At 48.9% G+C, this 16,029-nt stretch overlaps 1 protein-coding gene across 1 annotated transcript in view; it reads right to left on the bottom strand.

Moving 5' to 3' along the window:
• Positions 1-10,652, bottom strand: part of PARP1 (poly(ADP-ribose) polymerase 1) — a 36,299-nt gene extending 25,647 nt beyond the window's left edge. The window contains exons 1-4 of the mRNA XM_016157465.2: positions 10,354-10,652; positions 5,851-6,016; positions 1,544-1,659; positions 9-223 (exon numbers count right to left, since the gene is read on the bottom strand). Coding sequence (XP_016012951.2) covers positions 9-223; positions 1,544-1,659; positions 5,851-6,016; positions 10,354-10,473 — 617 coding nt within the window. The 5' untranslated portion in view covers positions 10,474-10,652. The remainder of the gene's footprint in view (positions 1-8; positions 224-1,543; positions 1,660-5,850; positions 6,017-10,353) is intronic.
• Positions 10,653-16,029: the final 5,377 nt, after the last annotated feature.

The following is a 16,029-nucleotide window of genomic DNA, read 5'->3' as shown; positions in this document are numbered from 1 at the left end:
GCACCCACCCTTCGCCCTTGACTCCCGGGAGCTGCTTCTTCAGGGCTTCCTTATCCTCGGGGGTGAGCAGGCCGAAACCCTTGAGCTGGCTGGCGCTGTACTCGGGCCGGAAGCCCAGCTCCTCTCTCCTCTGAACAAAACAGGACGGGTGGTACCAGCGGTCGATCATGCCCAGCTGGGGCTTCTCCGGATCCAGCATCTTCTTAGACAGGCGCATCTGGCCCTGCAGGAAAAACCAAATGTGGTGCCAAGGGAAACGAGAAAGGCCATGATGAGCCATCAGGAGCACAGGGGTGACAAAACCAGGCTGTTCCAGCCCATAAGGAGCCTCAGGTCCAGGCTAGAGGCAATGCAAGGGCTGCGCGGAGGTTTCAGCTTTTATGCCCCCAGGGATTGTGTGTTACCTTTGGGCCCCAGCACCTCTATTTTAAATGGGGCCAACTCCAACTGCTTACCTACCTGCCTGCCTGGGCAAGTTGAGGAAGTGATGACACTGGCTTGGTTAGGGATGTTCTGTGGACCCACAGTGGGCACCGGAACACCTCGCGCAGCACGCTGGGGTGGAGCTGCGGCCTCGCACGTCACCTGGGACATAATCGGGAGCCAGAGCGGCTCCCGATCCCAGCCGGCATGTTCTGTGTCCCCCACCTCTTCGGTCTGCTCACACGTATGAATCCTCTAATAATAACCCCACAGGCCAGGACCTCGTCCTGCCACTCGTCCGGGTTCACAGCTCCAGGCCTGACACTCCCGGGACGGCTCCGTGCCTGCGAGCCCCAGATGCAGGTGACCCAGAACAAGGGGAGCTGGCACTACGTGAAACTCCGTCTCAGGCCACGCAACGCTGAACAGCACAGAGCTTCTGACATTCCCCTCGGACCCTTAACGCTTGCCTCCAATCTGCAGCTGGAGAGGGTCTAGCAAGGTCACGGTTTCCTTTCTACATCCCACCGACTCACTTCAGCTCCCAGTACGAGGCTCTGAGGAGGCAGGAACCTCCAATCGGTGCCTTCAACTAATCAAACGGAATGTTCGCAGAAGACCAGAGAGTGGTGACAAGGCTGCAGGGACAGGACTGCCCCTCACCCTTGTGCCCTGCTCCCGCCCACCCAACCAGCTGTCAATCTTCAGGGACAGAACAGGAAAGGGTGGTTGATGAAGTTCCTCTAAGGAAGCACAAGCCCGGAGGTTCTCATTAGGGAACATACCCGCGCCTTAAGCCTAATGCTGCCATCAAATAGATGACAGCTTCCCAGCCACTGCTGCGCCCAGACACGACCCCCGTGGAAGCGCTTTCCAGACCCCCAAGTCTGAGGAGTGCTGCAGCTATGCAAACGAGGACTTGGCTGTGAGTAATTACAGCCAGACTGTCCGGAAGAAAAGCCACTGTCACCTCTTGTCTCTACTGAGACCTTCGCTTTTTTCCAACCACTAGTGTTGAGGTAGCATTTAAAGTCCCATTTTGTCTCTTCTTTTGAGATCTCCAACGACATCCAATGTAAAAACTCCATAGAGCCCGATATCTGAACCCCTAAATTCTCACCTTTTCTATCTTCTCCATACAGCCCTTGCACGTGCTCCTGTTGGACTTGGCGTACTCTGCTGCAAAGTCGCCCAGGGTCTTCTCCGTCTTGCTGCCAGTGCCATCTTGGCCTTTGCCTGAAGAAGCGAACACAGTGACGGTCCCCTCAGCAGCCTCGGTGCAGCTGCGGGCCCTGTCCTGCCTTCCCCGCCCCCAGGGTTCGTCCTCTAGGACAGCTTGTGTTTGGGGCAACTACGTCTGGCTCACCTAACCTATCCTGTTCCTAACCACGGAGGCCGGTTAACAGAGCTTCTTTTCTGGCAATAAAATCAAAACCTTCCTCAGACAGTCTCAGGAACAGCACAGTGTTAGCTGGTGGTCATCTTGGCTTCCACCTCTCTCCGTGTCCTCTGGAGCCCCCTCCCACACTTTGGAAAGTACTTATTAAGTGCTTACTACAAAAGCCTTGCGATGTACTCAATTCTAACTCTGCTTTCTAATCTCCATTATACTTTTAGTTATCGAAGTTAAATGTGGAATTAACGGGAACGTGTAAGATTAAATAAGTGGTAAAGGTGGCATTTCTAGTTAGTAGGGTAAGGCTGAATCATTCAACAAAGAATCCTGAGGATAAGTGGCTAAGTATCTGGGATAAAAGTTAAGAGTCTTTTCCTATCTAGAAATAAATTCCAAGGCTGAGTATTTCTCTCCTATAATCAGGAATAAGACAAAGTTGTCTTTTCTCACCACTTCTAGTCAACCCTGTATTAGAGGTTCTAGTAAGACATTAAGGCAAGAAAAAGAGATGAAAGGTTTAGAAAAGAACAAGTAAAGGCATCTCTATTTGCAGAATGACATGATTATTATACATATAAGATATCCTTAGAAATATACAAAAAAGCTACAAGTACCATTAAGTGAATTTAGCAAATTTGCACAGCACAAGGTTAATATATAAAACGTATCTATGCAATACGTAGGTCAATAGCACTAATTAACTGGGGAAACACAAATCAAAACCATAATAAGATACCATTTCAAACCAACTGGATGGGTATTACTAAAACAAAACAAAACAAAACAAAACAAAAACCCTCCCAGAAAACAAAAGTTGATAAGGACCTGGAGACATGAAAACCTTGTGTATTGCTGGTGGGGAGGCAAAACGGGGCAGCTGCTGTGGAACACAGTATGGCAGTCACACAAAAAAATTAAACACAGAATTACATGATCCAGCAATTCCGCTTCCCAATACATACATAAGAGAACAGAAAGCAGGGTCTGGAACAGATTTTTGTGCACCAATGTTCACAGCAGCATCATTTACCGTTTGCCAAAAGGTACAAACGACCTCAAACGTTCACTGATGAATGGATAGAACAAAATGTGACATACACGTACAACGGAACATTAGTCAGCTTTGAAAAGGAAATGCTGACACATGCTACGCGTGAGCTTTGTTGAAGACATTATGCTGAATGAAACGGCCAGACGCAAAAGGGCAAATATTATACGATTCCACGTACACACGCTACCTAGAGTAGACAAGTTCACAGACAGGAATCAGAGCGGTTACCAGGGACTGGGGTGGGGGTTGGAACAACGGGGAGTTACTGTTGAATGGGGACAGGGTCCCGGTTTGAGGAGACGTAAAAGTTCTGGGGGTGGATGGCGGTGATGGTATCACAACAATGTGAACGTACTTAATGCCACCGAACTGTGCACTCAAAAATGGGTAAGACGGTAAATGCTGTTACGTGTATTTTACCTCCAAAAAAGCAACTGAGCATTTAAAAAAAAAGTAACACTCGGGGAAGAGTCCCATTTCTTCAGGAAAGAAAACATACACATATATGAATCGATATCCAAATACAAAATAATTTCCTACGGAGACACCCCACAATGTCAATGATAGTTATTTCTGACTTACAAGATCTAGGATGATTTCAACTTTTGTGTATCTAAATATATTGTTAGGCTCTTTGGACAAAAAAAAAAAATCCTTGGACAATTAGTTGACAGAAACGTAACTTTATAACTTATGATGGCTTCACAAAGGAAACACGTTAACAGCAAAGTTACTATGCCTTTTCATATTATAAAATTATATAATACATAAAATTATAGCTAGATATAACCTATCTGGGTCCCTAAAAGGATAATCCCCATTATCTTGAACACAAAAGGGAAAATAACCACAAAACAAGAAAAATCATTACATTGTCCCTCTGCTGTAACTGATGTTCACTCTTCGGACCCTTAGTTTGCTAATTTACTGTTTTTATTCGCAATTCTGAGCTATGTTTCAGATCTCTCAGTTTCCAGCAGATCAGAAGCAGCTGGAGACAAACACACTGACAGTTAAAAGAACAGGCAGATAGATAAAACGGTTTAACACTGGCACAAATAGCTTTGTTCCTATCAACAGCCTACAGTCACAAGAACAGGTTAAACTGGGTCATCTAAGAAGGCAGAGAAATGAGAATGCAGTCTTGGAAGTTGTCTTTCAAAGAGTGATTAAAAAAAAAACCTGACTATTTAAAATTTAAAGGCATCCCAGCAAGGTAAGTTTGTGGATACTGACAAACTGACGAAATTGAGAAGCAAAAGATCCAGAAGAGTCAACAGAATATTGAAGAGTCAGAGGACTGACACTCCCTGACTTCAAGATTTACTATGAAGTTACAGTAATCAAGACTGTGGTAATGGAAATATACAAATTGATAAACAGAGGAGAAGAGAGCCCAGAAATATACCCACATGAATATAGTCAACTGACGTTTCAAAGGAGCAAAGGCAATACGATGGAGAACAGATACCTTTTCAACAGGTGGTGCTGGAAAAAATGATCAAGCTGCATGCAAAAAAATTTAACTCAAATAGATCACAGACTTAAATGCAAAACCCCAAGGTATAAAACTCCTAGAAGATAATGCAGAAGAAAATCTAGATGAGCTTGGCTATGATGATGACTTTTCAGACACGACACCAGACAAAATCCATGGAAAAATAATCGATAAGCTGGACTTCACCGAAACTGAAAACTTTTGCACCGTGAAAAGACAACGTCAAGAGAAAGAAAGAAAGGCACAGACTGGGGAGACTATATCTGCAAAAAACATATTTGATAAAGGATTCCAAAATTTACAAAAAAATCCTTACAACTCAATAAAACCTGATTAAAAAATGGGGAAAATATCTGAACGGTCTCCTCACCAAAGAAGATACACGGAAGGCAAAAACACCTGGGAGGATGCTCCACACATGGCATTAGGGAACTGCAGATTAAAACAAGATACCACTGCGTACCTATCAGAAGGGCCAAACCACTGAGGATGAATGCTGGCGAGAGGCGGAGCACGGAGCTAGCTCACTGCTGGCGGGCATGCCGAATGGTGCAGCTACTTTGGAAGACAGCGTGGCGGCTTCTTACAAAACTTAACATACTCTGACCAAAAGATCCAGCAGTCATGCTCCTTGGTATTTACCCAAATAAGGGGAAAACGTGGATGTTTCTATCAGCTTCTTCATAATTGCCCAAACTCAAAAGCAACCAAAACGTTCCTTGGCAGGTGAATGGATAAACAAACCACGAGACATCCAGACAATGAAGTACTATGTAGCACTAAAGAGGATTAAGTTATCAAACCATGAAAAGACATGCCAGAACATTATATGCTTGTTACTAAGTGGAATAAGACAATCTGGAAAGGCGAAATAGTGTGTGATTCTAACTCCATGACATTCTGAAAGGTGAAGCTATGGAGTCAGTAAAGATCAGCGGTGGCCAGGGGTCAGAGGAGCAGGAGGATGAACGGGTGGGACAGGGAAGCATTTCAGGGCAGTGAAAATACTTTATAATGGTGGACCCATGTCACTGTGCATTTGTTCAAAGCCACAGAACGTGCGACGCCGTGAGTGAACCCTAATGTACACTATGGACTTCGGGTGATGACTATGTGCCAATGTAGGTTTATCGACTGTGATGGATGCACCGTCAGGTGGGGCTGTTGAGGGTGGGGCGGGGGGTCCACGGGAACCCTCTCTGTTGCTGTGAACTTAAAACTGCTGGAAAAAAAAATAAAGTCTATCACAACAACAACACATCTAAAGGCCACGTTTCAGGCATCTTGAGAAATAATCCTGCAACAGGACGAAGCGGGGTGGATGAGGTGCGGCTAACGTAACGTGGGCACCTTGCCGTCCGTACGCACATGTCGGAAACGAGGAGGGGTGAGCCGAAGGATGTTTTCTGCTCCCTTGGAAAAGGCCCCCTGGAAGCTATGGGGTTGAGGGGTGACACCTGTGCCGCCTCTGTGTGTACGCACCTGTCACCCCTCCAGCCTCCGCAGTCTTCTTAACTTTCTGCTGGTCATCCCACCGGAGCTCAGAGAACCCATCCACCTCAACGTCGGGGTGCCAGATGGAGTGGCCGACCTTCCAGAAGCAGGAGAAGTGGTACCAGTGTGGGACTTTGCCGTCGAACATGGGAGACTAGGATGCGAATCAGAGAGAGGGGTGAATGAGCATCGGCCTCCCACTCGGCGTGGAGCCCAGCGCTCAGCAGCGAAACAACGCACCAAACCCGTGTTTCCTTAACTGTGAAGCGAGGACGGACGAGCCACGTGGCCTGTGGAGGGCCACGAATGGATGAAAACCAGCAGCCTGGACACACACACACACACGCCTCAGGACCCGCCCCTCTGGCTGCGGAAGCTCCACCTGCTGCTGCCGAGTGAGCCCGTGCCCTCAGGACACAGGACCCTCGCGGGGACGGTACTGTTTTTGAACCAGGTTCTGCCCGTGTACCTTTTAGCCACATGCCACCACATTCCGGTGACATGCTCCACCTCAGAGATAGTAAAATGCACACCAGACGCCCGTCCTGAGTCCTCACCGCGCAGTGTCTGGCCGGGAGTCAGGCCCAGAGAGGGGTCTGGAAGCGCCTCTGCGGTTCAGGTAACGAGGAATGAGTCCCAGGTAATGAGCCGAAAAGCAGTGGCAGGCTCCCAGCGGCCACACTGGAGTGAGCGGAACGCGCCAACTGCCACGCGGGGCGATGAAAGAGCGCGGGTGGGGGAGGCAGGCCAGCGAGGGCCCCGCTCCCGGCCTGCGGCTAGACAGCTTGCTCACGGCCTTCAGGAGGCGCCACTTCCCGAAGCCGGCACGGGCAGCGGGGCTGCGTGGGAGAGGTGGTTCCCCCACACCAGTTTTCTTTCCTTTGAAGCCTCACGCTTGAGTGGGTACCAACTTGGCAGCATCAGGCCTTTCACTGTGACAGAGCCAGGCGCTCCCAGGCTCTACAGAGTGGAGGTGACAGCGACTGGCGGAGTGGGATGAACACTGACATGTACTTGGTCCCTGGCACCCACGACTGCTTCTGGGTGGGAAGCAGCACCCCCCTGTCACAGAGGCCCGGGTGGGAGACGTCCACGCCGGCAGCAAGTGACTCAGCTCCAACACGATTCCTTCCACTACACTGCTGGGCAGGAAGAGCTACTAAAAAATACATGAACGGTTCTGCCGAAGACCAGGAGGCCCCGAACACCTGCGTGCACGGAACATGAAGCTGGCCGCCGCGCGGATGGAATGAAACCGTGACGCCGGCATCAGAGGTGGACACCGCACAGAACGTGAAGGATGGAGCTGTGGGGCGGGGAAAGTCTGAAAAAGCAGGGTCAAGGCCTCTTTCTAGATTTAATAGAAACGTAAGGTCCGGCCGGGGCACCTCCAGGACGCCTCGGCATCCAGCAGCCAGGGCTGATGGCACCTGCTCCCGTAGCCCAGAACACTCCCCAGCACTTGCTCAGGTCCCCCTAGAGCCCCCCACAGCTACCCGGTTAAGAATGACCCATCTGGTTGACTGTTTGATCAATGCCTGTCTCGCCAGCACCTGGCAACATCTACTCAGACGGGACGCTCAGGGTGTTTGCGGAATGCCCCTGCTATGGAAAAGGGGTGCCCCCCAAACCAGACGACAAACGGCATTCCAGAGCAGACTCGTGTTCTGGCTCAAACTTCAGCCAAGGCAGCAGACACCTCCTTGAAGCATCTGGCTATCTTGTTACATCTGCAGAGGCCTCCACCTGGCTCTCCCTGCCTCGGCACCCCTCGTCTACCCTCCTCTGCAATGCTCGGGACCCGCTCATGCAAAGGGGGGAGCATGAGACTCAGTGGCTTCACCCCACAATGGAATTCGTGGCTGTGCCATGTCTTCCTGGCTCTGCCAGGGCCTCGCACCTGCCCCTTCAACCTTGGTCTGGGTGCTGTGTCCCCAGCTACCCATGCAGTGCCAGGCATCTGAGGGGTGCTGCCCAAAAGCATACTCACAGCACAAGCTTGGGGGACTGTAAGTGCCCCCCTCATCCCATCCCTCAAAGAGAAAGGAGCCCTTGACCAAAGCAGGGCTTTCCTTTAGAACTTAAGACTGAGAATGACAAGGCAGGGAACTAGATCGAGGTCACAAGACTCTGGCAGCTGCATGGCTCAGGCAAGCAGCAGAATCTTTGTGCACTTACTGAGCACCACCCCACCCCGGGGTCCTCACCCAGCCACGCTCTATTGCCCAGCCAACCCAAGGAGAGTTGATTGGTGACCGGATGTGCGGCCCCTCACCCTGCCAAGACAGAAGAACACAATGGCCCGCCACACCCGCCTCCCAGTCCATTCCCTCAAGGCTGCCCCCAGGCACAACCAGCTGAAGTATCAGGTAGTTGATACTTAGAGAACAATCCTCCCATACAAATGTAAATGGTTTTTAAACCCCAGTGGGAAAAGAATGGCTTCTTTCTTTCAGGCCCCCACCAGCTCAGCCTACCATCGGAATTAAAAATCTACTCCCTAAGTACAATGACAGGAAAACACACTTTTAATAATAAAAAAAAATTTCCTTCACTATCAAGTATGCCAAAAGAGGGCCCAGAATGTTAAACTTTATTTGGTTCAGGATAAGCCTCAATGGAGGCACCCCAGACACCCCCAGACCTAGCCCTCTTTATTCCTCACTGTCCTCGCCTCATGGCTGTTAGGTAACCTGCCTTTCTCCAAAGGACAGGGTCCTCTTCGGCTGTCTGGTGAAGCCTAAGGTAAGAACCTTCCATGGAATAACATTCAAAAATACTCGACAAAAGACAGTCTCACAAAGGAAACCAGTTAAAACGCTTACAGGAATACAATAACCCATGAGCTAAAAGCATAAAATAAGATCTAGCACCTACTGTAACAACTACTGTAATTTCGAAGCAGTGATGAGCCTAAATGATAGAGAAATTCCCAACAAATATAAAGTCATATGAAAATATCTGTAATTAACATTGATGACAAAAATTGCAAATACCGCTAACATGCCTTTGTGGCTTACACTCATAATTTGAGAAAATAATGATTTTTACCTAGAGGTCAGTGAAAATGCAGATGTCAATCTGTTCTCATCTCAACGCACAGACCTTCCATCCACATCCCATGGACCCCGGGTGACAGCCCCTGCCCGACGAGGAAGTTCTGGAAGAAGATTAGCAGCCCAGACGTCCAGGGGAAAGCTCAAAGACACCCAGTGGGAGATGAGGTCCTTCAGATGGCAGGCCATGTCCCCTATTCCACCCTGGACTTCCTGCCACTACGGTGATGACTCGGAACCCAAGCTCCCAACCTCGGCACACTGCCTAGGACACAGCTCCAACGGTAGCACGTACCCCTGGACAGCAATGGTCACCGCTCATTTTCCCTTTAACTTAACGGGAAGCTCCCAGGGGTGCAGTCTTTGTGCACCTAGTACCCAACACAGTGCCTGTGTTTACTGAATGAATAAGCGCTCTGCACTTGGTATTGAGGATAACAAGACCGCCCTGGTCCCTGCCTTGTCAGTAAATGAGATAATCTGACTACTTGGCACCCACTCCCCTCCACCCCATTAAGTACTGAAAATCCAGTGCGGACTCCCCAGTCATTCCTAAAACACAGTACTGCCTCACCGCAGGGAGGAAAATCAAGTTCTGTTAACCAAGAGCACTAAACTTGGACAATAGACAGCTTTATATTGGAGGTGGGGAGACAGGGGAAGTGAGAATCAAGATTACACAGGAGATGGAAGAGGCAGGTGCCCGCCTGGCAGGGGCTTTGGGACACACCTCACAGAGCACTCCAACACCCCCATGGCATCCTCTAAGCCTCAGGGGACCCGAAAGGGAGATTCTCCAAATCTGTCCAGAAGTCCCGATGAGGAGCCCCCCACCCCTCAAGCCATTCTTGCTCAAACGGGATAGCTGAAAATGAGTCAAGAAAAAAAAGAGTATGAATCTGGAAAGTTTAGGGGAATGTTATTTTAGACCACAAATCAGGAAAGAAGTGAATGCACTGAACGGAAATGATAGCGAATTACACTGTTTTGCATATGTAATTTTTTTAAAAAAATGAGGGTGAGCGGGTGTTGAAGTGTCACCCAAAAATAGGTTTCAAAAAATTCTCGCATGCCGGTCGCCATCATCAATGTAGGACAAAAATCTTCCAGAAAAAGGTAGGTCAAAATCAGCAGAGCCTCAAAAGACTACGCACACGTATCTTCCCCTGGGGCGAACGGTAACAGAAGTGATTTCTTATTTTTACAAAGAAGAAGACACCACCAGCTTCAGACCGTATTTCCCGGGCTTTTCCTGCAAAATCAGCAAAACCTTCCGGAAGGTGCACGCGGCGGGCCGGACGGGGAGCAGCAGCGGCCACAGACCCCGCGCGGACCCTGAACGGCCGGCCCGGCCCGCGGCTCTCGGCAAGCCCTCCCCCCACCCCTGCCGGACACGGAAGCCCCGCCGCGCACAAAGCGGCCCCGCCGCCCGCACCTGCACCATGATGGCCATCCGGAGCGAGTCCTTGGGGATGCTCTCGCTGCATTTCTTGCAGGAGGCGCGACCACTCTTGGCGTACTCCACTCGGTAGAGCTTGTCCGAGGACTCCGCCATACTCTCCTTGTGCCGCTGCAGCTGCGAGAGCCCGACGCCGCCACCTGGAGACCCGCCGCCGTCGCCTCGCCGCCCCGCGCGTGCGTGCGTCCGTCCGTCAGTCCGCTCCCCGCAGGCACCCGAACGCCCAGAGCAGCCGCCGAGCACGCCGCGCCGACCACCCGCCGCTCCCGGATAGATTGCTGATGCCTGGCGGCGGGAACGCCCCCGGCGCACGCGTTCGCGGGGCGGGGCCGCCGGCGCGCGCGCCCCCTGCCGGCCGCGGAGGGCGGTGCTTCCCCAGTGCCTGCGGCTCTAGCGCCTGCTCGCACCGAGGCCTGCCCGGCGGCAGTCGCTCTGGAGGGGGCCAGCCGCCACCTCTTTAACCACTTGTCCCCTGGAAGGCTTACATGCTCTCCCAACTACTTTTGCCCTTTTGATAAGCGTGTCCTCCCTTCTCGGAGGCCGGCCAGGTGGAGAGGGCTCAATGTCGTGAAGCTCATCACTACTTGCCCCATTGTGGTAATTAAAAGACCTGCCGCTACTGGATCTTGTTATTTACTGTAAAACTATATATTTTTATAACCGGCTTTTTCGTCCTATACATTTTATTCTGTTCGTAAAAACATTATAACGGAGCGTGCTGTATTTGAGACTACAGTTCCGCTGTAGAGGACAAGAAAAATAAACAATGAACGAAACACACCAAACATGTTAAGCACAGAGCAGAGGAAAGCTAGTAGCGTAAGAGACATGGCTGGCTGTTGAGTAGGCAGTTAAGTTGTGAGATATAGGAAGGAATTCTAAGTAAGTTACGTGTTACATATGTTGAAGGTAAATGTGGTAAGTGGAACAAATGAAAGAATTTTACTTAGTAATCCAATCAAAACGCATGATCATTCCACCTCTGGGTTGACAACTATGTCATCCTTAAATGGCCACTCACTGGTGGTAATATTATGATCCCATTCTGGCTCCCATATGGTCTGCCCAAAAATTGCAGATAGAAACGCGTTTCTATTCGGCAGGCCGATGGGTGAGTGAGCTACATCTGTGGCCAGCCGTACTTGTCCCTGTGTCGCTCTGATAGGTCGCTGTGAGTTGGCTCCAGTACTCTCTGTCGGGTAGCCTTGAGCATCCTCAGCTCTGGTGTTTGTAACCCTGCTATCAGTGCGGCTGGCGGATGCAGCAGGGAGAGCTGAACATCTGAACATTGCGTAACTTGGGGTTTAGATGGTGCGGTCCTTCTGCCACGCCTCTATCCTGTCCTGTGTGTGTTTTCTACCCCGTGTTGTTCCTTCTTGCTTCAGGAGGTTGAAAGCAGGTATTTCAAACAGATTTAAATAAATCCCGTAATTCATGCATCTTAAGTTGGTCTGGGAGGCTTTCTGTTTTGTGACTTCTGGAAGAGTTTGCTTGATGGTGTAACGGGAAGCTACCTTTGCATTAGAGGACCACAGACTTCATTGGACTGATAAGGGGGTCCTGACTGCATGCACACAGAGGTTAAGAATTCCTGCCCTGGACCCCTAAGGAGAGCCAGGGATACCCTATTGCTTTCTCAATATTTCTGTTTGACTGTCTCATATGCTTCTCCAGTGACGTCCAAAACCTCCCCTGCCGCTTCCCATGTCAGGAAATGGTTCACGGTTCTCTGCATTGCTTCAGTCAAACACCTGGAGTCAACCTGACTCCTTTGCTCTTCTGTGCAATATCCAATCCATCACTGAATCCTGATGTTCTGACTTCAGTGGTTTCTTTCCGCCTTCCTCATCAGTTTTGCACTAGCCGAAGATGCAGCAAGATCTTTTTGGTACTTTTCCTTCGGCTGAACAGCCTTCCTTTCAGGCTGCTTGCCATCTGTCGCACTGTTGCTCACGGTTCCTCGCCAGCAGACAAGCCAGGATCGCCTTTGATTTTCGGGTGATACGAAGAACACAAGAACAAGGCCGAAGGAGGTCGTTCGGGTGCGTTGGAATCCCTGGACTCCTTTTCGTTCCTGCTTTAGGAGGGAGGCACGTCATCATTATCCTTTTCCAGGGGCCTTGTCCCCTCTTGTTGTGGCTCCAGCTTCCTTTGTTTTTAGCAGACGAGGCTCTCCACATTTCAGAGCATTTCGAAGAACATCCTGAGAAGTTGACTGAACCACCTGGACGCTTCCTCCTGGGCTCCTTCTGGCAAATGTACGCAGAAGGCCACTGATGACATTTTACCTCTCGGCCCCTTAGGGTCCCCTTTGGCCGTGTTTCGTTATGTTTCCGCAGTGAGGCACAGAGTTGCCCAGTGCCCGCCAGCTCCCACTTGCCTCAGGAGTGTCTCCAGGTAGATATTTTTCAATCCCAGTTTTCAGATAAGAACATGAACCCAGAAAGGTCTAGTGACTTGCTCATCCCTCGGTCATTAAGCCTCTGTTCCGCCTGAGGATTCCTCTCCCTCGGTGTTATTCTCCTCCGCCTGTTCCAACGCAGCCATTGCCGAAGTTACTTTGTTTGTTTGTTTGTTTATTATTATGGTGACATTGGTTAATGAAATCCAGTAACTTTCAGGTACACATTTCAACAGGAAGGCATATATATATATATCTCGCATTGTGTTCACCGCTCATAGTTAAATTTCTTTCTGTCACCACATATTTGACCCCTTTTACCCCATCTGTCTCCCTCCACCAAAGTTACCTTTTTAAAATATAAATTTGATCGTGATTTCTACCCTCCTTAAAACTCTCTGTTTTTGGTTACATGTGACAGAAACTCAGCTTGAAAGAAGATGAGCCCCCAGGGGAGTTGGGGGGGGGGGCAGGATACTGGGGAATCTCATAGAACAGGAGGAAGAATGGACCAAACTATGGAAAGGACGAAAATACTGATGGGCTGGAGAGAGGACGGGGTCCAGGGGCTCCGCTGCCTCTGCGACCCCCTCTGCTGCTTGCCTCTGCCTCTCTGTTTGGAACATCTTTCTGTCTCGTAGGACACTGGCTTGTGTCATATACCACAGGGATCAAGGCTGCCATTTCTTTTATTTTTTTTCTCTCTTTTAAATTACTTTTTAATTAAGTTGATTGGGGTAACATTGGTTAATACAATTATATATAATTTTCAGGTGTGCATTAGAATTTGACATCTGTATATTCTATTGTGTGTTTACCACCCAAAGTCCAGTTTCCTTCAGTCACCATATATTTGATCCCCTTTACCGACTTCACTCTCCCCCTCCCCCTCTATATTTTGACCCCCTTTGCTTCATCTGCCTCCCCCGTCCTCTCCCAAAGTCTGTCATTTTTTGACCTCTATCTCTTATGGCTCCTATGGCCGGGGTTGGGGGCGGGGGGAGGTGCCGTCTTTTTTCTTCAATTTCGCTTAAGACATTCCAGGTAAGAATTCTGATAAAACTGATTCATGGGCCAGTTTTATCAGAGGTACGGTCATGTAAAAACACGGGGCTTCACTACGACCGTGTAGATGGGGCTGAGGGAGGTACCAAGAGAAGGAGGCAGACAAGGGTCACTCCACCTCATCTAACCAGAGACTACCCATGGCTCCAAAACCCAATTTGACCCACATTACTGTCTCGAACAGGTTTAAAATGGTTTTGAACGATTTGCCAACATTTCAAAACCTGGACATTTCTCATATAATTCTGGATGTCTGTTTTTACTTGAAAAATGTTGAAACGTGGGAACATTTGCCCTTTCATTCTCACATGGCAAGTATTGGCTGGGGCCGAGTGGAGGCTGCTTATTTAACGGGTATTCTGTTACCGTCCGCCACCTCTTGCTACTTCCCTGTCGTAGGTATCTATTGCTGCATAGCCGATCACTCAAAACTATATGGCGAAAAACACAAATATCGTTTATAATGTTACCCATTGTGTTTCTGGGAGTTGACTGGGCTCAGGTAGGTGGTTCTCACTCAGGTGGTTTCAGTCAGAGGTGGATGGAGTCATCGCAAAGGCTTCCTTAGTGGCTGCAGCTGACTCTTGGCTAGTATGTCACCTGCAACACCATGATAGGTGTATCATGGCCTCTCCATGTGGTCTGGGCTCCCTCGCGGCATGGCAGGCACCCTCCCCGCCCCTCCCCGCCCCCCCTCCCCTCCCTAGCAATCTGACCACTGAGCACTCCTGAGTGACGAGTTTGAATTGAGATGGGCTGTAAGTATAAATGCACATTGGATTTTGAAAAACTTAGCCTGAAAAAAAGTTAAATATCTTATTAGTAATTTCTTTATATTGATTCTATGTTGAAATGATACTATTTTGGAAACCTTGGGTTAAATGGGTTAAATATTGGGTTAAACCAAATATATTATTAAAATTAATTTTTATGGGTTTTTTTTGACTTTTTAAATGCGGCTAATAAAAATTCAAAGTTACATATGTGTCTTGCCTCACGTTTCTTTTGGGCAGACATGATTTAGATAAGACGAAGTATACAGAGCAAAAGATGGCAGTTCTTTATCTACCTCCACTTCCTTCCTTGAGTTGTCATTTATTTTTATTATTTTTCAGTGTGTATTTAAGGCTATCCACTTTATCTCGAATTAAGCTTTGGCCATAATCTTCAGATTTTGTATATATATTGTACTTTCATTTGTTGGTTTTTATATTTCATTGGCTATCTCAATTTCTTCTTCTGTGAATTTCTTCACTACCTTTTTGCCCATTTAAAAATATTCCCCACAATGTTTATTCTAAGCTTCGTAGGTTCTTTTTCGTTACTGCTGTAAACATGTCTTACTTTATTTCCCTGTTTGCTCTTAACTTCCAAATGCTCTTTACCATACATTATGTTGCCTGGTTTATTAACAGAGTGAGATTAGAGAAAAAAATGCTCTTGCATAATGAAGGAAGAAATAATTAAGGGAGACTGTGGTGGGCGGTTGAAGCCTGGGGTCTGTGAGATGTGAGAGGCAGAGAAGGCTCAGTTTCCATGGCTGCCTCCACCACACATGGCCTAGCTCTCCTTTTCTTGTTTTTCTTTGAAACACACACACATAACATAAACAGCAGCCTCGATTTTCTTTTCCTGATTATATAAGTGATACCTGCAGCCTGTAAAAAGCAAACCAAACCATATTACTTCCAGTTTGAGGAAGAACAAAAGATGCCTGCAGACTTATTCTATTAACATTTTGGTGACTACCCCAGAAAGTGAGCGGCCGGGGTTCTATGTGTCTCGTTCTTTTTCAGTGCTGTGCCCCTGATGCCCAGAGCAGGCATAAATATGGCTGCGTGGGCGACTCGAGGGCCCCCTCCTCACTTGGAGGGCTGCCTCCTAAGCCTCACGCAAGAGGAAGGTGTGCGGTGTGAGCTGAAGGAGCACCGTGAACACACAGTCCTTGTGAGGGCCAGAGAGGCAGACAGGGTATGACCAGGAGATTCTAGCTGTTTGGTTCAGAAGGAATGCCACAGTCTTACTGGAACTGGCACCCCTCCCCCAAGGATCTGAGCCCTGGTGTCTTTGGGGCCCTCAAGGCCATCGTTGTCCATGGACCTCAGATGGAACCATTATAATCAGTCAGAAGCTGAGGTCGAGGTCCTGCCCTTTCCCCCCAAGAGTCTCTTTGGTTCTCTGGAGTG

Source organism: Rousettus aegyptiacus, unplaced genomic scaffold, assembly GCF_014176215.1.
Source record: "Rousettus aegyptiacus isolate mRouAeg1 unplaced genomic scaffold, mRouAeg1.p scaffold_m13_p_18, whole genome shotgun sequence".
In the NCBI taxonomy this organism is placed as follows: Eukaryota; Metazoa; Chordata; class Mammalia; order Chiroptera; family Pteropodidae; genus Rousettus; species Rousettus aegyptiacus.
Note: the sequence above shows the minus strand (reverse complement) of the source record. Positions and strands in the feature narration are given on the sequence as shown.